Raw genomic sequence first — 26,729 nt, forward strand, 5'->3', positions numbered from 1 at the left:
TAGGGGCAATGGAAATATTCTAAGTCTAGATTGTGGTATAGTTGTATATCTCTGCTAATTTACTAAAAATAATTATATTGTGTACTTAAAGCAGCTGAATTTTATATTAAACAAATTATACTTCAATAAAGCTATTTTTAAAAACTTTAAAAAATAATGAGGTAGTTACAGTCAGCCCTCCACATTCACAGGTCCTGCATCTGTGGATTCAAACAACCATGGATTGAAAACATTTGAAAAAAATATTCCAGAAAGTTCCAAAAAGCCAAAACTGAATTTGCCATGCATTAACAAATATTTTCATAGCATTTACATTGTGTTAAGTATTACAAGGAGTCTGGAGATAATTTAAAGTGTACAGAAGTGGGGAGGGAGGTGGGAGGGGGGTTCATGTTTGGGAATGCATGTAAGAATTAATGATTTTAAAATTTAAAAAATAAAAAACTTTAAAAAAAATTAAAAAAAAAAGTGTACCGAAGTATGTGCAGAGATTATATGCAAAGACAATGCTATTTAATTAAGTTTCATATGAGAACTGAAACATCTATGGGTTTTTGGTACCCAAGAGTGGGAGATGGGTTCCTAGAACCAATACCCTGTGATGCTAAGCGTTGGTTGTATATGAATGGACATGGAAGGATCTTCAAAAAACCATATTGAATGAAAAAGGAAAGTAGAACAGCATGTATAGTAAACAGTTTACCCATTTGTGTAAAAACATTATAATTACATGGCTTTATAAGTGTTCAGAAAAACATCTGGGAGGAAATACACCAAGCTGTTCAGAGGAGTTCTTGTTAAGGAGAACTTTATTCTATTTAGTCGTATTCATGATTAATTCATATGGCTTTGCATTGTTCTAATTTCTTTGGTTGGATCAGAGTTTTCACAAAAACGAAGGAACTGAGGCCTGGTGTTTATGGATGAGACTATGGGCTAGCACAGATATAGGCCTCCTTATGGACAAAGAAGCTGAGCTTTGTGGATGCGCCTGTTTCTATCCCTTTATATTTTCTCATTGAGCAGTATTAGTCTTTTTTTTTTAACTTCATTTCCTGATAAAGCTGCTTTTTGAAAAACATCACCATAAGTTGATGCTTTCATTTGAGATAAAGTTATCATCTCAAATAGGTTAAACACTAAGGGCCCAAACAAGAACTAAGGAGCATTAAAGTCCAGTGGAGCAGTATTTTTAATTTCTATCTGCATGTTTAAAATGGGCTCTTTGCTTAAAATGCAGCTTTATGGACAAGCCCAGACTGGATCAGCATCCTGGCAGGAACCTGATGGCATAGCGGACTGGGCAAGGAGATAGAGTTTCATCAAAGTCGTGAGAATTCAATACAAAGAGCTTTTAACAAAAGTGGGGGGAGGATTTGGGGAAAGTAAGGAGAAATTGTGCAGCACCCCAAGGCCAGTAACGACTGGGAGCTGTTACTATCCCTACGCCTAAGGGGTAAGGTAGGGGAGCTATCACAGGAGCCCAGAAGGAAAGCTGTATAATAAGGCCTGTCTGTCAAGAGCCAATCCCAATATCCAAGGAACAGAGCTAGGAGAATAAATGCCCTGACCTGTAGTTTTGCCCACAGATCTCCAACCAGGGCTCCCATGAGCCAAGCTCAGAAATCAGAGTACAGGAAACCCACTAAGGTGGTCCCTATTGGTCAGTATCCCAGGGCATAGAACGTGGTAGAAGAAGGCAGAGAATGGGTCTGAAAGCACAAATAGAAGGTATCCAGCTTATGGTTAAGGTAAGGTGACAGTCCCAGGCCTAAGGAATGTGAATGGCTGAAGGTGGGTCCCTAGGAATCTGGAGCTAAGGTGAGTCTGATCAAAACTCAAGTTTACGTCGATGGGACTGTAAATTGGTGCAGCCACTGTGAAGAATGGTATGGAGGTTCCTCAGAAAACCAAAAATAGAGTTACCATATGATCCAGCAATCCCACTCCTGGACACACACCCAGACAGAACTATAATTGAAAAAGATACAGGTGCTACCATGTTCAAAGCAGTGCTATTCACAATAGCTGAGACGTGGAGACAACCTATCAACAGATGAATAGATAAAGAAGACATGGTAATATATGCAGTGCAATACTATTCAGACATAAGAAAAGAACAAAATAAAGCCATTTTCAGCAGGATCGATGCACCTAGAGATTATCATCCTAAGTGAAGTTAGTCAGAAAGACAAAGACTAGCACTATATGATATCACTTATATGTGGGATCTAAAAATTTGGCGAAAATAAACCTATCTACAAAACCAAAAAAACTCACAGACTTGTGGTTACAAAAAAGGAGGGACTGTGGGGGAGGGAAGGACTGGGAGTTTGAGGTTAGTAGATGGAAACTATTACTTATACAGCGGATAAACCACAAGTTCCTACTGGACACAAGGTGCTATATTCAATATCCTGTGATAAATCTTAATGGAAAAAAATATTTTAAAAGATACATGTGTGTGTGTATGTAACTGAGTCACTTTTCTGTATAGCAGAAATTAACACAACCTGTACATCATCACTATTACAATAAAAAATAAATTTTATTAAAGTCATGCTATTAAAAAAAAAGATTCAAGTTTAAAACCCATTGACCCAGAAGCCATGGGGCAAATATGCTCAAACTGGAGATGAGAAATGTCCTGTTGGAATTAAAACTGTCTGTGAGGATGATTCTTTCCCTTCCAGATATGTGTTCTTCCTCTCTCTGTCCTTGTACACTTCTGGTCTCTAAGACACCCACAACTCCCCTTAGCTGACCTCTAGCCAAAAGCAAGGTGGCCTTGCGGGGAGTCTCCTCCTGACCATTTCATCTGCCCAAGGTGGGACAGATGTAGGGGTAAGGAGGGGATGCAGGGAAGTGCAGACATCACTGCCCCAATCTAAGGCCCCTCCTCCAGCAGCTTCATAGCCATGAGCATCTTCCCGGAAAAGACAGATGCGTCATTGATTTCTCAACAGAGCCTTGCAAAGTGTGATGTCAGACATGTCCCCTTGGCCATAACACTGGGGCTGGTTTCCTAATAAAGCTGGCTCTGTGCCAAGCTACCCAGAAGTTGTGTCAAACTCTTTGATTTTCACAAGGTGTCCTGTCCCGTGTTTGTTTTCTATTCCCACCAGAGCAATAATTCCCACCAGCTAGCATTTCTAGAAGACTGGCTTGGAGATCCAGCATTATGCTAAGGGATTTACTTCTAGAGTATGCAGTTGGCTATGGCACTTGGATACCTCTTGCTTTCCAGGTGACTCAATGGTAAAGAATCTGCCTGCAATGCAGGAGACACAAGTTCAATCCCTGGGTTGGGACGATCCCTTGGAAAAGGAAATGCAACCTGCTCCAGTATTCTTGCCTGGAAAATCCCATGGAGAGAGGAGCCTGGCAGATTATAGTCCATGGGGTCGCAAAGAGTCAGACAGAATTGAGTGACTGAGCACAGACACACACACACACACACACACACACACACACACACAGAGGCCCCCTGCCTAACTCCCTTGCCCAAGGATCCAGCTCAACGGCCAAAAATGAAAAGCATCACTCCCAGGGAGCATCGAAATTCTTCCAGGGTCTCAGTGTCATAGTAGCTCCCAGGGACCAGGGTCAAGGTTGTACAAAATCCCTCTGTTTATGGGAAGATTCTACTAATTCCACTTAAGACATACATGCACATTGTACTCTCTGCAAGTGGCACTCCTTTAGGGCTGTGCAGTGTCAAACCTGCCCATCTATCACTGGTGGCCTTGAACTGCTTTGCCTAAATCTAGACTGTCGGAGTGGAAGGGAGCTTAGAAGATTCACTTCTAGACCAACCTCCCCTTTGTTGCCCAGAACAGGTGAATACTTGCCAAAGGTCTTGAACTGTGAGGCAGTGCTGGGCCCTGGTCTCCAGAGTCCGCATTTATTCTCCTCTTTGCCATACTGGGAAAAGTGAAGTCTCTCAGTCACGTTCCACTCTTTGTGACCCCATGGACTGTAGCCTACCAGGCTCCTCCGTCCATGGGATTCTCCAAGCAAGAATATTGGAGTGGGTTGCCATTTCCTTCTTCAGGAGATCTTCCCGACCCAGGGATTAAACCCAGGTCTCCCGCATTGTAGGCAGACACTTTACCATCTGAGTCACCAGGGAAGTCCTCCCTACACGTCACTGGGAAACCTAATTCCCACAGGACGAATGGCAGGACTCAAGACTGTGCAATGACCTTTTACTTCCAAACCTGTAGATTAAGATTCAGGGAGAAAGAAAACTTTTTTTTGAGAAAGATTCAGAGGGCAGTTTCAAAGTTGCTCCATCACTTACTCACTTATTTCCATCCATCATGTGAACCAGGTAAACATTTGGAGCTTATTCAGTGGTAAACATTAACACAATTAAAGCGTCTTGCAAGAGATTTGAACATCAAGAAGACTTACACTCACACAGAGAGGGTTTTTTGTTTCGTTTTGTTTTTTCACTTTTTTAACAGTTTGGCTGAAGTGTAATTGACATAGCCAAAAAAAAAAAAAAAAAACCTGCAGGTGTTTATAATCAAGGTACCAAACATATCCATCACCTCCATAAGTTTCCTTGCATCCCTTTGTACTTTTGCTTTTTTGTTGTTTTGTTTTGGTTTGACTTTTTTTAATGTTTTCAGAGGTTTTGTTGTTGCTGTTTGTGATGAGAACACATTTGAGATCTACTCTCTTAAAAAACTTTTAAGTGCGTGATATCGTATGGCTTACTATAGGTACTATGTGCCTGTGCTGTCATTTCAGTCGTGTCCAACTCTTTGTTACCCCATGGACTGTAGCCCAGTAGGTTTTTCTGTCCATGGGATTCTCCAGGCAAAAATGCTGGAGTAGGTTGCTGTGCCCTCCTCCCAGTGATCTTCCTGACCCAGGGACTGAATCCACGTCTCTTGCATTGCAGGCAGATTCTTTACCACTGAGCCACCGGGGAAGCCCTCTAGGCACTGTTTTGTACAGCAAATCTCTGTAAGTAATTCATCTTTGGGATACATTTTTAACCCAGCAGATTACAAAAGGTTAAATTTTTTTATTATGCAATGTTAGTAAGAAAAGCGGGTAATTTAATTCCAAACATGATTTTTGTAAGTCACAGAGATTTTTTTTAACCTAAAAGAATAAACATAAAAGATATTTTAAAAGAAAAACTCTATTAAAGCATGGTGAAATAAGGTATAATTAACCACCATTAACAGCTAAGTATTGCAAGAAAGATACCCAACCGTACCTTGAGGGGGTTTAGCAGAGTGGTTGAGGGTGTAGACCCTGGAGTCAGACCCCTGAATGCACATCCCTACTCTAGTTTAACTCTTGTACCTCAGTTTCTTCCTCTGTAAAATGGGCTAAAAAGTAATTAATAAGAACCAATCTCATAAGGTAGTCTAGTAATTAGCTAGTTAATACACATAAAGCACTTAACCCAGTAAAAGACTATGGTAAGCTTTCAATAAATGTTAGCTATGAGGGAATTCCTTAGCTGTCCAGTGATTTGGACTCAGCAGTTTCACTGCCGAGAGCATGGGTTCAATCCTTGGTCAGGGAACTAGGATCCCACAAGTCACACAGCTTGGCCAAAAAAAAAAAAGTTAGCTATTAATATTTATGTAACTCTTTAATTTTGTTCCAGTTTGTGGATGTAGTCATTTGGCCTGAACTTTATGTATAGCAATTTTGATATAAAGTCTAAATGAGTTCCTAACTGGTGTTTATATAAAATATACACAGCCACCATTGACATGCCTGTTGTATAAAGGTGGTGATGTTTTTCAAATCTGTTCTAAATCTGATTGGTTCCACTTTTAGCCATTCATTTATTTGCATCAGCTACTCAGTGAAGTTAAGCAGTTTACATCTAGGAAGTCACAACCCTGTAAACTTGCAGAAAGCTAACCATAAATTACACAGTTTCCTGAGGGCAAATAACTCATGGGACTCTGATGAACAGTAAGAAACATGCTGCCATCAGAATCAGCCAACTAGGGTATTTTCTTTTTTCCTATCTTATACTTGAATCCAGCCCACATGCGGTAAATGAAGGATAATGGGCTGTTCCATTCATTCATTTAAAAGCTGAATCTATCCTCATTTTAAACCTAGTTCTTCTGCTGAATCTAGTGAGAGAGGTGAATAGATTTAGCAACCTCATGATGCAGTTTGAGATAGACCAGTAATCAATTACAACCCAAATGTGATAAGCATTAGAGATAAGTCATGCAATGGTCTTGTGTGAACATGTAGAGAGGGACTCATAACTCAGCCTGGGGAGGCTTTCTGGAAGTTCTAATTCTTAAGCTAAGTTTTTTGTTGTTGTTGTTGGCTGAGATGAGTCTTTGTCAGTCCTGAAGGAAATCGGTCATGAATATTTATTGGAAGGACTGATGCTGAAGCTGAAACTCCAATACTTTGGCCACCTGATGCAAAGAACTGACTCAATGGAAAAGACCCTAATGCTGAGAAAGATTGAAGGCAGGAGGAGAAGGGGACAACAGAGAATAAGATGGTTGGATTGCATCCCCGACTCAATGGACATGAGTTGGAGCAAGCTCCGGAAGTTGGTGATGGACAGGGAAGCCTGGCGTGCTGCAGTCCATGGGGTCGCAGAGTCGGACACGACTGAGCGACTGAACTGACTGACTGACTGAGTCTTTGTTGCTGTGCGTGGGCTTTCTCTAGCCTCCATGAGTGGGGGCTGCTCTTCGCTGCGGTGTGTGGGCTTCTCACGGTGATGGCCTCTCTTGTTGTGGAGCACAGGCTGTAGGCACACAGGCTTCAGTAGTTGTGACACGTGGACTCAGCAGTTGCAGCTCACAGGCTCTAGAGTTGAGGGCTCAGTACAGCAGTTCTGGCACATGGGCTTAGGCGCTCCGTGGCATGTGAGATCTTCCCGGACCAGGGATGGAATCACTGTCCCCTACACTGGCAAGCGGTTTCTTATCCACTGCGCCTCCAAGAAAGACCTTGAGCTAACTTTTGAGAGATGAACAGAATTTATCTAACTGGAGATGCAGAGAAGGACAAACAGTAAAGGAGAATATTATATGCAAAGGTTCAGCAACAGACCAAGACACAGCCTGACTCTAAGCCCCCTGGGGCTCTCACTCCACCCCAAGGCTTCTCCATGTATAATAAGGAACTGAGAGCCCAGACTCTGAAAACATTGATTCCTTAATTCGAACTCCGATTTGTGGTTTCTCTGCTGCTCTGCTACCATGGGCAAGATGCTTAATCTCCTTGGACCAGGTGTTTAACCTCCTTGGACCTTATTTTCCTCATCTATTAAATGAGGATAATAATAATTACTACCCTAAGGTCTTAGCAAGCATTCAATGAAGTAATTCATGTAAAAAGTGCTTTTCACCAGTCTGGCACATCTTAGGTCTGCAGTCACTAACAGACACATCTGTTAGAAAGAGGCTAAGCTGATGTGTTGGATTGCAATGTGCAGGACTGCTCATGACCTTGAAGGTGCAGAGAGATTCTTCTGTTCAAGAGAATGATTTCAAAAACCCATTATCTTTCTGAGGTAAATGACTGAAAGAAATGTAGTCCCCTCACCAGGGGTATTTGCTGTTTTTCCAAAGGACCTGCCTACCCTAAAGGAGTGAACTGCTGACAGTTGAGGGAGGAAGGTGTTGGAGGGGAATGAGGGTGGATCGAAGAAGGAGGAAAAAGAGGAGGAAGGAGGAAGGCCTCTCTAGAACTTTGCATGTCAGTCCTGGGTAGCAGCTGCACAGAAAGCACACACTCAGTGGTCTTCTACAAAGTACCTAATTACTAAGTTTCACGTTCTGAGCAAAGATGGAAGTTTTATATCAAATTCATTTAACATATAGATTCTCCAATTTAGAACATCTGCGCTTCAAACAAAAAAAGGAGCTTACCTAATTCAACCTCATTTCACGGAAGAGGAAACTGAGATTCAGAAAGGTTTTTTATTTTGTTTGTTTGTTTGTTTGTACCCCTAAAAGAGCAAACATTTATTGAGCTCCTATGTGCCAGCAGGAAGCTTAAATTAATATTCAAAGTCATATACCTACTAAGTTTTTCTTTTCATTCTCTATTTAATTAGAAATGTTTTTTTCCCAAATTTTCAGATTAAGTTTCTGGTTCACTAGAACCTCCAGATAATTCTTTTTGTTCTGATCACCTTGGCACTACAGGAAATTTCATGAACTCTTCACATATCCTCAATTCACAAGTTTCCTTGTGTCCTAAGTTTCATTTCTATAGTACCTACCCTGATTTTAAGGGTCTAGCCCAAAGTTGGGTGCATAATAGGCATTTGATACATAATCAGCTAACTGGTCATCTGATTCTTACTTTTGAACACACATTCTCTACATCACCTTGGGGAATGGGCACGTGGGCCTACAGAGTAGGATCCCAGCTAACAGGAGTGTAGAGTGTACAAGGATGCTGGTAAAAAGAGGAACTCTGAACTGTCTGGCCCTTAGACCTTACTTGCTTAATCTTCCTCCCCCTTCAGGGTTCTCAAAATTGGAGAAAAGTCAACTCTTTCAGGATAAGAGTGTTGTTTACGACATGGGAACCAAGAGAAGTACGGGTGTGTCTTCATATGTTTCTGTTGGGCAATACAATTTCTTCCCACGTCGGAAGTGACTAGATTTCTTCAGAAGCACCTCCCCACTTACCTTCTGTATCTCAGCGCTTTCACCCTGCTGACTTGAACTTGGCTAAAAGAAGGGGTGATAATCCTGAGATACTGCTGCTCATTCACCTCCAGTACATGTGTACACAGGCACCTACACGTGTGCAACATACGCATCCGTGCTGTGAGTTAACTAGACATTTGGCCAGTGCGTCCTCCAGACTGGCTTTAAAATTCACTGGGAGAAAGTTTCAACAATAGTTGTCTTTAAGGAAAGGAAAGAAATAATGAAAAGAGACTGATTTATTTTATGATCTATTTGAATTTCTACTGATATCCTGTTATGATAGTGCTCTGAGGATGCGTGGGAAGATGTATGGGAACAATACACACACACAAACACACACATCAAAATGTTAGATAACATATATTTTTAAAATTTTAAATAGATATCTGAGATCAAAAGCAAAAGGAAAGGGGGTCTCTGAAGGTCAGACATGAAAAGGAAACTCAGAGATATACAGGCTTATCAAGAAGCAGGAGTTGAAGCCTAGGGAACCCAGAAGGATACTAGAACTGGTCATACATCTTCAATATGAGAATGATAAACATCAGTGGGTCTACAGACCCTGTGTATGGATTCCCTGCAAAAAAACAGGAACCACAGAAGAGCTGGCCCAGGCTTTCCTGGAGACAGAAAAACATTTGCCAGCTCTGAGACATGACCCCAAAGTGAGCGGCCTGCCCTAGCTATGGGTAAAGAGGGCCATCTGAGGGACAATTCAGATTTACAAGTCTTGAGTAAAAAATAATGAGGATCCAAATGTGCCATTTGGAATGATGTGGAAACAAGGGATCAAGCAATAACAGCAAAAGTTACCAAAAATGTTATGAACCATAAGACCCAGTAGGGCCCCAGCAAGGACAGCCACCTGGTTCCCAGCAAAATGACTGAGAAAAGAACCCCCAACAAGGCACATCATCATGCATTCTAAAACTGAAAAGATGAAGAGAATATCCTAAATGTTTCTAAGAGAAAATTTGGTCACATACAATAGGTCAAGAATAGAATAACATCAGAAGTATTGACTATAACCCTACAAGCTAGAAAAAAATCAAGAAAAGCCTGCAAAACTCTAAAGGAAAATAAAGGCTCATCTAGAATTCAATACTCTGTCAAAATACTAATCACATGGGAGAATAGAATACTTTTTTGAAAACTCAGGATCTCTAAAAGTTATCTACTATATGTATTTTCTCAGCAAAATCCAGTAGTAAAATGAAATAAGAGAGTAAACAAAAATTATAATGCCTCACATTTATATATGGCACCCCACTCCAGCACTCTTGCCTGGAAAATCCCATGGACAGAGAAGCCTGGTAGGCTGCAGTCCATGGGGTCACTAAGAGTCGGACACGACTGAGCGACTTCACTTTCACTTTTCACTTTCATGCATTGGAGAAGGAAATGGCAACCCACTCCAGTGTTCTTGCCTGGAGAATCCCAGGGCGGGGGAGCCTGGTGGGCTGCTGTCTATGGTGTCGCACAGAGTCAGACACGACTGAAGTGACTTAGCAGCAGCAGCAGCATGGTATGGTAGGCATTCTTCTAAGTGGAGTGTGTATGGTGTATGTGTAGTCATTTAATTTAATCCTCATGGGAAATAGTTGAACATCATCATTATTCACATTTTACAAAGTGCTAGAGGGAGCTCAAATGATCTACCACTAGTCATGAAGACAGTAAGCAGCAGTAGTCTGGCTTCAGCAGAAAGAGGAAGATTTAATACCATTCATGAAAGGAACTTCCTCAACCTGAAAAGGGCCTCCATGAAAAATCTTTAGCTAACACCATATTTAATAGAGAAAGACTGAATGCTTTACCCCTAAGACTAGGAACTGAGCAAACTCTTACAACTTCTACTCATCATTGTACTGGAGGTTGTAGTCCGTGAAATAAGGCAAGAAAAATAAATAAAAGGAAGAAATAATATTGTCTTTATTCTCAGGTGACATGATTGTATACATACAAAGTCCAAAAGAATCTTTAAAAATAAAACTACTAGAAAGCTGTGGTACATATACACAATGGAGTATTACTCAGCCATTAAAAAGAATTCATTTGAATCAGTTCTGATGAGATGGATGAAACTGGAGCCGATTATACAGAGTGAAGTAAGCCAGAAAGAAAAACACCAATACAGTATACTAACACATATATTTGGAATTTAGGAAGATGGCAATGACGACCCTGTATGCAAGACAGGGAAAGAGACACAGATGTGTATAACGGACTTTTGGACTCAGAGGGAGAGGGAGAGGGTGGGATGATTTGGGAGAATGACATTCTAACATGTATACTATCATGTGAATTGAATCGCCAGTCTATGTCTGACGCAGGATGCAGCATGCTTGGGGCTGGTGCATGGGGATGACCCAGAAAGATGTTATGGGGAGGGAGGTGGGAGGGGGGTTCATGTTTGGGAAAGCATGTAAGAATTAAAGATTTTAAAATTTAAAAAATAAAAAACTAAAAAAAAATAAATAAATAAAACTACTAGAACTAATAAGTGAATTTACCAAGGTCCCAGAATACAAGGCCAATATAGATAACTTAATTATATTTCTCTATAGTAAGAAAAACCTGGAAATTTTTTAAAAACTAGATACCACTTATGTGCTGTGTTGTACTTAGTTAGTCGAGTCTGACTCCTTGCGACCCTATGGACAGCAGCCCACCAGTTTCCTCTGTCCATGAGGATTTTCCAGGTAAGAATACTGGAGTGGGTTGTCATGCCCTTCTCCAGGGAATCTTCCTGACCCAGGGATCAAACCCAGGTCTCTCGCATTGCAAGTGGATTCTTTACCGTCTGAACCACCAGGGAAGCCCAATACCACTTCTAAAGCATTCAAATAACCATAAAATACTTAGGGATAAATTTAACTTTAGGGATAAAATATGCAAAAGATCTGTGTATTAAAAACCATGACACATTGCCAAGACAAATTAGAAAAGATCTAGTAGTTGGGAAAAGATGCCATGGTCATGGATTGAAAGACTCAGTGTTATCAAGATGTCAACTTTTTCCAAATTGATCTATAAATTCAATGTAATTCAGATAAAAATCCCAGCAGGACATTTTATTGAAATTAGCAATCAGATTCTAAAATTGATCTGGAAATGTAATTAAAGCTATTTAGAAAAAGAACCAGGCATGGAGAATAACCTATCCAGATTGGACGAAAGGAAAGTCACTCAGTCGTGTCCAACTCTTTGCGACACCATGGACCGCAACCTACCAGGCTCCTCTGTCCATGGGATTTTCCAGGCAAGAGTACTGGAGCGGGGTGCCAAGGGTACAAAGGGCTCCAGAGAAGGGGTCTCCAAAAAAGAAAAAATAATTATGGATTATCTCAAATTTATTACCTTTATTATCTGATTAATGTGAATGTATTGAGACATTTGAGAGTTGGAGATATCTCAAGTGGGAGACATTTGAGAGTGATGTAATGAAAAGTACATGGGAAAATTCTATCATTAATTCTAAAGAAAAAGGAAACTTGTACCAAAAAAAGAAGTGCAAACGTTGTACCCAACTGTGAATTATTTTTTAGTCATTTTAACTGGAACATTGAATGCTGATTTAACCAAAAAGTATAGATCTATGTCCTGGAAGAACAGAAGAGGCAATATTGTATTTTCTGGGACAGGAATAAAAGCAAGAGAAAATGTGAAAAAGTGTTAAAGCTTCAGAAGCCAAGATAGAAAGTCAATAGATGATATCCAAAACTCAGAAAAAACTCTCAAGAGCTGGCAAAATAAGCATAATATTTAGAAATATGTAGACCACTGTTGAGGCTTCCCTGGTGGCTGAGTGGTAAAGAATATACGTGCAGTGCAGGAGACATGGGTTTGATTCCTGGGTCAGGAAGATCTCCTGGAGAAGAAAATGACAACCCACTCCAGTATTCCTGCCTGGGAAATCCCATGGACAGAGAAGCCTGGCAGGCTACAGTCCATGGGGTCACAAAACAGTCAGAAACGACTTAGTGACTAAACAACAACAGACCACTACTGAATGAAACAGCTATGTGAGTTGAAAGTCAGACGTGGGGAAGTGGGACAGGAGGGCTGCTGCTGGTTTTCATTACAAACTTTGTAAAGCTATTTCACTTTTACAAACAATGTCAGTGAAATATTTTTGTTAAAAAAAAAAGAAAAACTAATTTTAGAAAGTATGCATTAACATATTCTGCTTTTTTTTTTAATTTTTTAAATCATTTCTACTCTCAAGGCTGGAAGAAGAATCTTGAGTTTAAAAACAAAAACCAGAATTTCCCTGGTGATGCAGTGGATAAGGGAGAAGGCAGTGGCACACCACTCCAGTACTCTTGCCTGGAAAATCCCATGGACAGAGGAGCCTGGTAGGCTGCAGTCCATGGGGTCGCTGAGGGTCAGACAGGACTGAGCGACTTCACTTTCACTTTTCACTTTCATGCATTAGAGAAGGAAATGGCAACCCACTCCAGTGTTCTTGCCTGGAGAATCCCAGGAATGGGGGAGCCTGGTGGGCTGCCATCTATGGGGTCGCACAGAGTCGGACACGACTGAAGTAACATAGCAGCAGAAGCAGTGGATAAGAATCAGGCTGCCAATGCAGGGGACACAGGTTCGAATCCTGGTCCAGGAAGATTCCACATGCCTCAGAGCAACAACTACGAAGCCCATGTACCACAGGTACTGAAGCCTGCGTGCCCTCGAGCCTGAGCTCTGCAAGAGAAGCCACCACAATGAGAAGCCCACGCACCACAACAGAGAGTAGCCCCCACTCGCTGCAGGGAAAACTCGTGCAAAGCAATCAAGACCCAATGCAGCCAAAAACAAATAAATGAAATACCAGGATGGAAAAGCCAGCTGTGGGGAAAGCCCAGATATTAGCCACTTGCAGGCTTCTGGGTCAAACCCAGAGATCTTTGGCCTCTCCAATCTCTGCATGGAAACAGCACGGCTGTACAGGCATACCTCCTCACTTCATTGCCCTTCACTTTGTTGTCCTTTGCAGATATTGTGGTGTTTTTTTTTGTTTTTTTTTACAAATTGAAGGTTGGTGGCAACAGTTACCTGAAGCAAGTCTATCGGTGCCATTTTTCCAACATTATTTGCTCAGTAATGATCTTCAATGTTATTGTTGCAAACAGATTATGACTCACTGAAGGCTCAGATGATGGTTAGCATTGTTTTGCAATAAAGTATTTTTAATTAAGGTATGTACATCTTTTAGACATAATGCTATTGCACACCTGATAGACTAGAGTGTAAACAACTTTTATATGCACGGAAAACCAAAAAAAAAAAAAAAAAGCAGATGACCCACTTTATTTCCGTATTTGCTTTATTGTGGTGGTCTGGAACCAAACTTTCAATATCTCCAAATTACACCAGTACTCTTCATGACTTCTTGATTAGTGGTCATGTCTGGGAAGACCCTTAGACCAAAGAGGATTTGGTCATTTAATTTCATCTTCATCTATAAGACTTCTCAGCCTCTGAAAGATCCTATGAAACACAAATTGCTGGAAAAGAAGAAATCCTAAACCCCTATGGAACAAAATACAGATTATCAATTAATGTTTTTGCTAGAACCACTAAGAATGGGCTACTAGATAGGGAAACAAGAGCTGGTGAGGAGGCTGTGGTTGGTCAGAAGGGGAACAGTGTAGGGGGAAATAGTATCATTCAACATTGCAACTTGAAGGCTGAAAACTTTTAACTAAACCTACAGAACAAATTTTCAAAATTTAAAATCAGCAAGCACTGGGACTTCCCTGGAAGTGAGTAAGACTTCGTGCTTCCACTACTACAGGAAGAGTGGGTTCTATTCCTGGTCAGGGAACTAAGGTCCTGCATGTCACAGAGTGCAGCCAAAAAAATTAAAAAATAATTTTATAGTTTTAAACATCAGCAAGCATTGTGCAAAATATACATTCACATCCCAATCTCTATCCCCAGTCTAATCCTTGGTATTTACCCCATCGCTAATGCCAATTCCATCCCTGACTCTCTCCTATCCCTGACCACTTCCTGCTCCCCTTGGTCTTAAGATGCACCCTATCCTGGATGCCAGCTCCATCCTGGTAAACTTCTCCCTAACCTTGAAAGTGAAAGTGAAATCGCTCAGTCGTGTCTGACTCTTTGCAACCCCATGGATTGTAGCCTACCATGCTCCTCCATCCCTGGGATTTTCCAGGCAAGAATACTGGAGTGCATTGCCATTTCCTTCTGCATTTCCCTAACCTTGACCAGATAGCTAATCCTTACACTATCCAATGATTAGAACACCAGTTTCTGATATTTTCATTCATTGTGTTACTTAAGTACCAACATCTTGGCATTCTTACAGATCTGAAATTCAAATCATTGAGCTATATCCAGAGAATTACACACTGTATTAAAAAAAAAAAAAGTCTAACTGAACAAAGTTGCACTTCTTTGAAGAGAGTTCAGACTGAATCTTTGTTCTGAAAACACTTCCAAATTATTTTTTGCTCTTTGATTTCCACTTCACAGGTTACTAGTGAGGGCAAGCATTTTTTCCAAATGTGTATTAGTCATCTGTATATTTCCCCAGACCCAATATGGATCCTTGTTTACTTACTGAAGCCCCTGATGGAGTTGTCTTTAGGGCAGCAAAGGATGAAGGAAGGTGAACACTGAGTTACACAGCAGATGAGGTGGAGAGGGAACTAGGGGAGGGAGGGAGAGGAAAGGGAGGTTTCCAGGCCCAGTTCCTGCTTTCCTCCCTGGGTTTTTTCTATATTCTTCTATCTTCTCTCCTGAATCAGAGGTGTTTCTTAGAGCCTGAGCCCCTAAATCCTTCCTCACCAACCTACTTTTAGAGTCTCAAGCTGGACAGGCCAAGCTGTCTCCATCTTGGCCCCTGAGAGAGCATCATAGGCAATACTCCAGACAGGATGGTGACCTTACTGGTGATGCCTCTTGCAGCAGTCACTAACTAGATTAAATCATAGTGGCCACTATTGTAGCCACTAACTCATCCTTGACATTCACAGTATTTTTAACACCCCTCCCACATTCCCACATTCATCCCATTCCCAAGACTTACTCCACACCTGGTCCCAACCCCATCTCCAACCTCCCTGAACCTCACCCCATCCCCAGCCTCAGTCTATTTGTGGATCTCTCCTTATTTCTGACACTCATTCTTCTCTGATCATATCACAAACTATCATCCCATCCCTGGTTCCCCTACACTTAATCTCTGACTCCAATCTCAACCCCTGATCCCAGTCTCAACCTTGATCTAAATCCCATCTCTGAGCCTCATTCCATCCCCAACCTCAGACCAAACTATGCTTTTTCCTTAAGTTTTTTTCCTACGAGTTTTATAGTTTTAGCTCTAATTGTAGGTCTGTGATCCATTCTAAATTAATTTTTGTATATGATGTAAGTTAGGGGCCCAGATTCATTCTTACGTATGTGGATATCTAATTTTCCCAGCACAATTGAAAGACTATCCTTTCCCCCTTAAATAGTCTTGGCACCCTTGTTGAAACTCATTTGACCATTTATGCTTAGGTTTATTCCAGATTTTTTACTCTCAGGTCCTTGTTATCCTTTGGCTCCATCAGCCCAAGGCCTTTTCCCTCCTTGTCACAAAGTGGCTGCTTCAGCTCCACACATCATATCCTATAACCACAGTCAAAGTCAAGAACCAAGGATGTGTGTGTGTGTGTGTGTGTGTGTGTGTGTGTTTTAAATTAAGAATATTTCCCAGGAGTCCCCTGGCCCCATTAAACTTCCTCTTAAGCAACAGTGTGCTGAAGCCAGTTTGCACAAGCTTGTGAAAGCACATCATCACCTTTTTTAGATTTTGTGAGCTTGTTGTTAAACACCACCATCCTTGAAATCAGCCATGGTGGTAGCATTTATTTATACCACAGAACATAGCAAATGCTACAAATCAGAACTTCCCCTCAACCAGGAGAGTGATTTACCAGCACATCATTGTTTTTAAGTTTTATAAATCAGATCAAGATGATATGGCCAATCCTATCTTAAGGGAATCTTGGAAAATGAGTTTCTGTCATTTTCAGCCTCTCTCAAGGGAAGGGGACTTTGCCGGCAGACAAGGAGAGGGAGAGCTAGGGAAGTAACAAATGGTGTTCTACATTAATGGTTCCCAATAGTGGGAACTTTTTGTAATCACTGAAAAGAATATCTTCTTTTCCCTTCTTGAGGGTGTCTCCCAGAAGATAGAGCACTGTGGGCTCAGTGGTAGGATGCACCAAGCTCTATCAGTTGACATGGTAATTACAGCAAGAGGTGGGGCCCAGGACAGGCTGTCTAACCCATGTGATGGGGGCCTATTAAGGACATGGCCTCAGCAACTTCCTGTAACCACAATGGGGAGCTGCCTTGACATGGGACTGTGAATGGCCAGAGGACATGGGGCTTGGGATGATGCTGAGGGGAACCAAGGAGCCCCATGTGGGGTCTCAGAGGGTAGTAGACGTGTTCCCTGAAGAAGAGCCAACAAAGGAAGGCCTGCCATCCTTGGCCAAGAACTCCTTGCTGATCAGGCCATGGATGGCCATGATCTTGAGGAGTCCGTGGCGAAACTTCTGGCCAATGAAGACGTAGATGAGAGGGTTGAGGCAGCTGTGCAGGAAGCCCAGGATCTCGGTGGCGTCCAGGGCCCGGCCAATGTCGTTGCGGCGCTGACAGGTCTCGGTGATCACCTGGGCCCTCATGAGGGTGTCTGCGATCAGGACCAGGTTGTAGGGCAGCCAGCAGAGCAGGAAGACGAGCACAACAGCAAAGATGACCCGCATGGCCCGGTGCTTCTGTCCCATTTGGGCTGAAAACAGTGTGCGCAGGGTGAGTCCATAGCAGAAAAGCATGACCAGCAGGGGCAGGAGGAAGCCAAAAGTCTGGGGCAGGACACGCATTATCATCCGCCATTTCGTTGTATTGGCACCCAGGTGCTCGTAGCAGACTAGGCTGGAGGAGGGTGGTTGATAGGCCTCACGGAAGATGAAGATGGGCAGGGCCAGGATCACGGACAGGGCCCAGATGCCTAAACATATGAACTTGACCCAGTGCCGCTTCTGGGTCAGTGTGCGTGTGGCATGGACAATGGCCAGGTAGCGGTCCATGCTGATGCAGGCCAGCAGTAGAATACCGCTGTAGAAGTTGACTTCCTTCAGGAGTGAGACCACCTTGCACAGGGGTGTGCCGAAGATCCAGCCCTTTGCCTTGGAGGCAGCCCAGATAGGCAAGGTCATGGCGAAGAGCAGGTCAGCCATGGCCAGGTTCAGCAGGTAGACATCAGTGACAGAGCGACCGACCCGGCTGTACAAGATGACCAGCATCACCAGGGAGTTTCCCAGGAGGCTTAGCAAGAAGACCAGGGCATAGATGACGACCACAGCATACTTGTTGAGTGTCTCAGTGCTTATCTCACAGGGACTGTAATCAAATTCTTCTGTGGGTGGCGTGCCGCTGTAATCCTCAAACCCCTCCCACAAATAACTGCTATTAGATAAATCTTTCAGGGTGATTGTCATGGTGTGATCTGATTGAAAGACTAGAAGGAAAGAAAGGTGATTTAGTAACTCAGATCCAAGTCACTCTCAAGGATGTGATAACTGTTACTAGGTTATCTTCTGCTTATCTGCTAGTTTGGTAACAGAAGATCCCTCCCTTCACCTCTGTCACAGGCTGCTTTAAGGATCAGCTTCATTGTGTTGTCAGCTTTCCAGAACCCCGAGGCCTAAACGTGGGATAAGATGGACATACACACAGGGAAAAACATCTGCTGTTGGTTGGCCCCATAGTGGCATCAGCTCTACCTATAATACTGCCTCTGTGCTCTCTTTGACTTTCTCCATCCTCAGCCATGTCTGGGCTTTCAGATGGGAGGACTAAGTTTTTCGACACATTCGGGAAGGGCCAGCATCAGGCAAAATGCAAGGAGGCAAACCTGCTCTAGGGCTTCCTAGGTGGCTCAGTGGTAGAGAAACTGCCTACTGATGCAGCACATGTGGGTTTGATCCCTGGACAGGGAAGACTCCCCTGGAGAAGGAAATGACAACCCCCTCCAGTATTCTTGCCTGGAGAATTCCATGGAGCCTGGTGGGCTACTGTCCCTGGGGTGGCAAAGACAAAACCTGCTCTCAGATGCCCCTTTCTATGCTATTTCCCCTCCATGGTCTTCCTGGTGCTTTGTTTGTTTGTTTGTTTGTTTGTTGCTGTGTTATGCAGCCTGCAAGGGCCCAGCGGTAAAAGTGCTGAATCCTAACCACTGGACTACTAGGGAATTCCCTTGCCGATTCTTATTTAACCTTCTTAAAATCCACTGAGGGAAGAAAATAATAGTAATAAATTGCATTAAAGTGTATTTCAAGGGACTTCCCTGATGGTCCAGTGGTTAAGACTCCCTCTTCCACTGCAGAGGGCACAGGTTCAGTTCCTGGTTGGGGAACTGAGATACCACATGCCGTGCAGCACGGCCAAAAAAAAAAAAAGTGTATTTTAAGCCTTTTCTCTAAAGGAGCAATAAATGTTTGGGTCCTCTGTCTAAAGAAATTGAAAGCATTTAAGAGAAACCCCCATCATGGCCACCGCTTAAATATCCACAGAATCCTTCAGCACTTTTCAAATGACTTTTAAGGTTGTTAAACATTTAGTGAAGCAAAATCTTACCAGAAGAAACAGACGTGAAACAGACAAAAGCTCTTCTGCTGAGGAGGGTGGGTGTGCCTCTCTCTCCATCTAAGTAGTCACTACAGAGGAGGTTCCCGCAAAACCTCCAGGGTTCTTCAGAGAACAATCTGAAAACCTACAAACGGTTACCAAGACTGGAAATAAGGATAGCTGGCAACCAGTGCTCATTCTATCCTGATTCTGTCATTAATAAGCTATGTGACCTTGAGCGGGTCCTTTTACCTCTCTAGGTTTCCATTTCCTCATCCAAACTGAGGGAGGCAGAATACATAACCCCTGAGATGCTTCCAAACCTGAGGTTCTATGAATTCATGCAAACCCACACCTTTTAATATCTCTGCCAGGACTGCATTTTCACAAAAGACTAAGCCTCAGGATCATCCTCTTCCCTAAGAGAGGGGAGACGTGGAATTTCCCAGGTGGCACAGTGGTCTAGAATCTGTCTGCCAATGTAGGAGACACAGGCTTGATCCCTGCTCCAGGAAGATACCACATACCACGGAGCAATTAAGCCCATGAGCCACAACTACCACTGAGCCCATGCTCGGGCCTGCAAGCTGCAGCTACTAAGCCCCTGTTCCACAGCTACTGAAGCCTGTGTGCCTAGAACCCATGCACCTCAACTAGAGAGTAGCCCCCACTCTCTGCAACAAGAGAAAGCCCCTGTGCAGCAACAAACACCAGCGCAGCCAAAAAAAATTTTTTTAATAAATAAATATTTTTAAAAGGAGAGAAGAGGTATGAAAGGTGAAGGTGAGAAAACTGTGGCCCCCTGGTCACCATCTGTGAAAGTGAAGTCACTCAGTTGTGTCCGACTCTTTGCGACCCGTGGACTGTAGCCCACCAAGCTCCTCTGTCCATGGGATTCTCCAGGCAAGAATACTGGAGTGGGTTGCCATTTCCTTCTCCAGGGGATCTTCCCGACCCAGGGATCGAACCCAGGTCTCCCACATGGCAGGCAGACACTTTAACCTCTGCACCACCAGGGATGCCCTTAAATTCAAGAATACAGTCTCTCAGAAAACCTCTTATAGAGACACAGAACTTCAGATCCAAGTACTAACATCAAAGATTTCAATGGAGGAAAGGAAGCCAGGTTGAAAGAAGAAGGGGGAGGAGGCGGGAGAGGAGGGGCGAAAGGGGTGGCCTTACAGACGTCTCCTGCCACCTACAGATACCCAGGCGTTATGGGACTTTTCCCTGGGCCTCCAGAGAAGGGAGGACTGAAACTCGGCCCTACCAGAAATCAGACCAGACCAGAACCAGAATTCGAGTTCTCTGCCAAGAGGAGATGATCAGTCTCCAATCCTCAGCTCAGGCTGAGGGCCCTTCAACCAGATTCCTGCATCTAGGACCGGGGGACTAGAAAAACAGGGAAGGATAGGAAAGGTTAAGGAGAGGAAAGAGAGAGGGAAGGGGAGAGAGGTCAATAAAGCCTCTTGTTTCTTACTGGTCGGGGCATTCTGGCCAGTTGTCTGCATCAGGAGGAGACCAGGGACAAAAGGGGTCCCAGCTGCGGCCACTGGGTCTGGTCCACTGGCAGGCAAGCTGGCCCCTGAGTACCCCGAGTGGTCAGGATATCAGTCTCAGCGAAGAAGAGTCCCCGCCAGAGTCGCCATTTGTTGCAGGAAGGTGGACCCCTTCCAGGTCCCGAAACTGGGCTCTTGTCTAACACTCGGAAATGAATTGTCTGAGGAGACACATGTGCTGACAAAGCAAGAGATTTTATTGGGAAAGGGCACCATCTGTAGCCATGTATAAAAACAGAACTGAATACATGGTCATGAGAAAGGAGGCAGGGAGTCAATGGAGTACAAATCACAGGTCCCAGACAAGCAGATGCATTTTCCAAAATATAGTCAGACTAAGTCACCCTGCCCCAGAAAAAGTCCTGGCAATCAGAGATTGCTTCCTACCTGAGCCACCAACCATGTATGTCCAACCGTAAGAGCCTGGAACTCAGAGACCAGAGTGCCTTAACACTGAGAGGAAACTTGATGAATAAAGAATAGGGAAGCCTCTTCACAGCACAGCTCCTCCCTGGGCCCTGCCCATGTCTATATTTGGAGAACAGGTTAAATCAGGGGGTCACAGAGTATCAGAGACTCCCAGGGTCCCTGTGTCCAAGCAGGGGAACCCAGGGTGAAGATGGAGTTAAGGATCCATTATCTGAATTCTCCACTCTGTGGATGGCTATTGTCATTCTCTTCCTTTTCTTGCTTTTATTTCCATTTGAAAGCTTCCAAATTGTCTGACCTGAATAAAGGGAAAGAACTTGACTTTATATAGTACAGATTCTAGCAGTCCATATGGGAGGGCCTTGTAGGAGCCCTCCACCAGCGGGGTGGGGTTGACGGCTAGAGGACAACCCAGTAGGAAGGAGGTCGAAGACTGAGTAGTGTTTGGACAGCAAACACACAGTGTTTACTTAAACTCTAGACTCCTCTGGGATGGAGATGTTGATGGCTCTTCGGAGGAAGAACTAATCCTCCTCCACCACCAATGAAGAACTGCTTGATTAGAATGGCCCTGAGTCTGGGGGCCACTCCTGGAGTCTGGCTGGACCACAGGGAGCCCAGCAGAGCTGGGGCCGATGGTAGTGAGTGGAGGAGTGGTGGTAATGTCATTCTCCCGGCTCTCAGTCTTGACGGATGGCATCTCTGGGAACCTGCCTTAGCTGCTCCCAGCAGCTAATGTCTGTCCCTTACCTTTACCTCTGGTACTTCAGTCACTTCTTCCTTATAACAGGAACCTTATTGTCCTGTAATGATGAATTTACAAGTCAGTCTGCCCCACCAGACCGTGGGCTGCTAGAGACCACACCAATTCACCTTCAGAGCCTCTGCCAGGATACAGAGTAAGTGGTTACTCAATGGTTATAGGGTAAACAACATCAGTCATATCTCCTTGGATTGATGTGTCGTGGGTCCTCCCCCACCCTCTTCCTGCGATTCAGGGTGCCTATCACTTTAAGGAACAGAGTCTATATAAGCTGTGCCTGAAAGCTGCACTTGCTTATAGCCGAGCTGGACTGTCTGTCCTTTCCAAACTACCTGCTACTGTTTAAAGTTGGTGCTAATCTATGTTCTGCCTCTACCATGCATGCCAAATGTAGCATGGCACTGGTGCCTACAATTCTGCCCCTGGCAAGCATATTTCTTAAACTAAGTCATGCTTTCCTCCTGGGTTCTCTTATCCTTTATAAGTAATAGCAGGAAGTGTAAGCAGACAATTGCCCTGCCTGGGGCTACCCATGCTTTGCTTTTACAGGTGTTGACCAGTTGCGACCTGATGCCTAGACTAGAAAGGACTTGAAGATGGGGTAGTCCCTGGAGAGAGCAGACATGTCTCCTATTAATCATCTAGGGAAAAGGTAGCTCCTGGGGCAGAAAATAGAGAACAAGGGAGAAAACAGACTGGGGTCTGGACTGCGCAAGCCAGTATGCACTCCAGGGCAAACTGAAAATATTCGCCACGAGGGGGCAGCAGTCACTGGGTGAGGAAGTCTGCAAGGAAGAGACCCATAGAGAAAGACCAGGGCAAGAAAAGTCTCATCTAATCCTTGGCTTTAAGATCCTCTTTGTGAATAATTCCCTTCTGCTTTCCCAGGCCTTCACTCAAGTTGGTTCAGCATTCCAGCATGTTTCAACTAATCGCTGGGGTACTAGGGAAGAGTCCTCCCTCAAACCCAAGGAACAAAGGAGAATCAGCCCCTTGGGATGAGCATGGGGGTGGCAATGGTGGTAGTTTAGGTCTCCAGTGGAAAAACAATCCGGGGAAAAGAGTTGAAAAGGATCTTTCCCTTTATAGTAGGAAAGGGCATTTCACTGAAGGAGGGGGGAAAGGCACACACAGATGAACTTGGAATAAAATTCTACCCACTTGAAAAGGTTCCAGCAAGTTCGCCCACAGAACATATCTTCTGTACGTCACTTTCCATTTATCACGGCTCCCCCTTAAATGGCTCTGCTGCTGCTGCTGCTAAGTCGCTTCAGTAATGTCCAACCCTGTGCGACCCCAGATGGGAGAGCATGGTTCCATTCTGTGTAGAACACCCAGTGCCACAAAGACTGCTATGACATGTGCAGCCCAAATGCTAGTCTTTAGCAAGATGCTGAGGCCTGTTCTTGCCATTCTGTTCTAGAAGTGGCAGCTTCTATGCAGGACCATGTGAACAGCACAATATGGCTATAAGGATATCTATTTTGTCCCCCTGTCAGCTTTAATACCAGCCTCAACATCTCTGCACAGCCCTGCAGAAGAATCCACTCGGACCTGGGGACCAAAATAGAGGCAAGGGAGGTGGAGGAGACGATTCATCCTTCTCCCTGATGACGGTTCCTGTTGCCATCGTGACAGGTTCAAGGGCAAGTATGTGACCTAAGACGATCCCACTCAGAGCCAGGCTCAGGGTGGTTGTTTAATGATTGTGGAAAAGCAAGTATGTAGCCTTGTGGTTGCTGCAAGCCATTTTGCTACCATAAATGGCAAACCAGTCCAAAGACAAAAACTAACACTCGGAGGAGACAGAACTGAGAGAATTGCAGGGAAATAGATCCAGGGTCTTGAACATACTGTGCCCAGAGTTCATCTTCTCTGCGTATTTTTCAGTTATGTGAGCCAGTAAATTGTCTTTATTGTTGAAGACCAGTTCAAGTGGACTTGTCTGGTGGTGGTGGTTTAGTAACTAAGTTGTGTCCGACCCTTTGCAACCCTATAGACTGTACCTGCCAGGTTCTTCTGTCCGTGGGATTTTCGGGGCAAGACTACTGGAGTGGGTTGCCATTTCCTTCTCCAAGAGTTGTCTGTACACGCAACCAAAACTGGGCCTGACCAAGAGAGTTCTGCAACCCAACAGTGATCCAGGATGAGAGGAGAGGGAGAGAATGTGTGTCATGGGCAAACAGTCAGGTAACGGCAGGACGCAACAGGGGTGTGACCCAGGGATGCAGCTATGTGGGACCTCCCAGCCCTGGTTATTATCAGGCTCTGGTGGAAGATGGAAAGGAAACTTGGAGAGCAAGCAGATGAGATTCCAACTGAGGACACTCTCCTGAATAAACTCAGATATCCTCGTGAGGAACCCAGAAACCGCTGCTTTGGATACAGACGGCATGTGTGTGTGCTAAGTTGCTCAGTCGTGTCCCACTCTGTGTGACCCCATGGGCTGTAGCCCACCAGGCTCCTCTGTCCATGGGGATTCTCCAGGCAAGAATACTGGAGTGAGTTGCCATGCCCCTCAGACAGACCATGATTCAAATATTGGCTTTCCTTTAACAGTTTACAACCTTGGACACGTTTCTTCCATCCAGTTCAGTTCAGTCACTCAGTCATGTCCGGCTCTTTGTGACCCCATGGACTGCAGCATTGCCAGGCCTCCCTGTCTATCACCAACTCCCAGAGTTTAACCAAACTCATGTCCATTGAGTCAGTGATGCCATCCAACCATCTCATCCTCTGTTGTCTCCTTCTCCTCCCACCTTCAATCTTTTCCAGCATCAGGGTCTTCCAATGAGTCAGTTCTTCGCATCAGGTGGCCATTGGAGTTTCAGCTTCAACATCAGTCCTTCCAATGAACACTCAGGACTGATTTCCTTTAAGATGGACTGGTTGGATCTCCTTGCAGTTCAAGGGACTCTCAAGAGTCTTCTCCAATACCACAGTTCAAAAGCATCAATTCTTCGGCACTCAGCTTTCTTTATGGTCCAACTCTCACATCCATACATGACTATTGGAAAAACCATAGCCTTGACTATACGGAACTTTGTTGGCAAAGTAATGTCTCTGCTTTTTAATATGCTGTCTAGGTTGGTCATAACTTTCCTGCCAAGGAGTAAACATCTTTTAAGCATCTGACTGCAGATGGCTGCAGTCACCATCTGCAGTGATTTTGGAGCCCCCCAAAATAAAGTCTGCCACTGTTTCCATTAGTTTTCTATCTATTTGCCATGAAGTGATGGGACCAGATGCCATAATCTTCGTTTTCTGAATGTTGAGCTTTAAGCCAACTTTTTCACTCTCCTCTTTCACCTTCATCAAGAGGCTCTTTAGTTCTTCTTCACTTTCTGCCGTAAGGGTGGTGTCATCTGCATATCTGAAGTTACTGATTTTTCTCCCGGCAGTCTTGATTCTAGCTTGTGCTTCATCCAGCCCAGCGTTTGATGTACTCTGCTGCTAAGTCACTTCAGTCGTGTCCGACTCTGTGCGACCCCATAGACGGCAGCCCACCAGGCTCCCCCATCCCTGGGATTCTCCAGGCAAGAACACTGGAGTGGGGTGCCATTTCCTTCTCCAATGCATGAAAGTGAAGAGTGAAAGTGAAGTCGCTCAGTCGTGTCCGACTCTTCACGACCCCACGGACTGCAGCCCACCAGGCTGCTCCGTCCATGGGATTTTCCAGGCAAGAGTACTGGAGTGGGGTGCCATCACCTTCTCCGATGTACTCTGCATAGAAGTTAAATAATCAGGTTGACAATATACAGCCTCGACGTACTCCTTTTCCTATTTGGAACCAGTCTGTTGTTCCATGTCCAGTTCTAACTGTTGCTTCCTGACCTGCATACAGATTTCTCAAGAGGCAGGTCAGGTGGTCTGGTATTCCCATCTCTTTCAGAATTTTCTACAGTTTATTGTGATCCATACAGTTAAAGGCTTTGGCATAGTCAATAAAGCTGAAATAGAGGTTTTTCTGGAACTCTCTTGCTTTTTCGATGATCCAGCAGATGTTGGCAATTTGATCTCTGGTTCCTCTGCCTTTTCTAAAACCAACTTGAACATCTGGAAGTTCACGATTCACATATTGTTGAAGCCTGGCTTGGAGGATTTTGAGCATTACTTTGCTAGTGTGTGAGATGAGGGCAATTGTGCAGTAGTTTGAACATTCTTTGGCATTACCTTTCTTTGGGATTGGAATGAAAACTGACCTTTTCCAGTCCTGTGGCCACTGCTGAGTTTTCCAAATTTGCTTGCATATTGAGTGCAGCACTTTCACAACATCATCTTTTAGGATTTGAAATAGCTCAACTGGGATTCCATCACCTCCACCAGCTTTGTTCATAGTGATGCTTCCTAAGGCCCACTTGTCTTCATATTCCAGGATGTCTGGCTCTAGGTGAGTGATCATACCATCGTGATTATCTGGGTCATGAAGATCTTTTTTGTACAGTTCTTCTGTGTATTCTTGCCACCTCTTCTTAATATCTTCTGCTTCTGTTAGGTCCATACTATTTCTGTCCTTTATTGAGCCCATCTTTGCATGAAATGTTCCCTTGGTATCTCTAATTTTCTTGAAGAGATCTCTAGTCTTTCCCATTCTGTTGTTTTCCTCTATTTCTTTGCACTGATCACTGAGGACGGCTTACTTAT

The 26,729-nt window shown here is 43.9% G+C and overlaps 1 protein-coding gene across 3 annotated transcripts; it reads right to left on the reverse strand.

Annotated features, from left to right (window-relative positions):
* Positions 1–12,874: 12,874 nt before the first annotated feature.
* On the reverse strand, positions 12,875–21,622 carry CXCR1 (C-X-C motif chemokine receptor 1). 3 transcript variants are annotated; one of them, XM_069578299.1, is made up of 3 exons: positions 21,281–21,622; positions 19,344–19,479; positions 12,881–18,225 (listed from the first exon to the last, which is right to left on the reverse strand). In XM_069578299.1, the coding sequence occupies exon 3, from the start codon at positions 18,203–18,205 to the stop codon at positions 17,135–17,137; it is 1,071 nt and encodes a 356-aa protein (XP_069434400.1). In that variant the 5' UTR covers positions 18,206–18,225; positions 19,344–19,479; positions 21,281–21,622; the 3' UTR covers positions 12,881–17,134. The 3 variants fall into 3 exon arrangements, with proteins under 3 accessions (XP_069434399.1, XP_069434400.1, XP_069434397.1); XM_069578296.1 differs by having other exon boundaries at positions 20,815–21,367; XM_069578298.1 differs by lacking the exon at positions 19,344–19,479 and having other exon boundaries at positions 12,875–18,225; positions 21,281–21,403.
* Positions 21,623–26,729: the final 5,107 nt, after the last annotated feature.

This window comes from Ovis canadensis, chromosome 2 (assembly GCF_042477335.2).
Source record: "Ovis canadensis isolate MfBH-ARS-UI-01 breed Bighorn chromosome 2, ARS-UI_OviCan_v2, whole genome shotgun sequence".
NCBI lineage: Eukaryota > Metazoa > Chordata > Mammalia > Artiodactyla > Bovidae > Ovis > Ovis canadensis.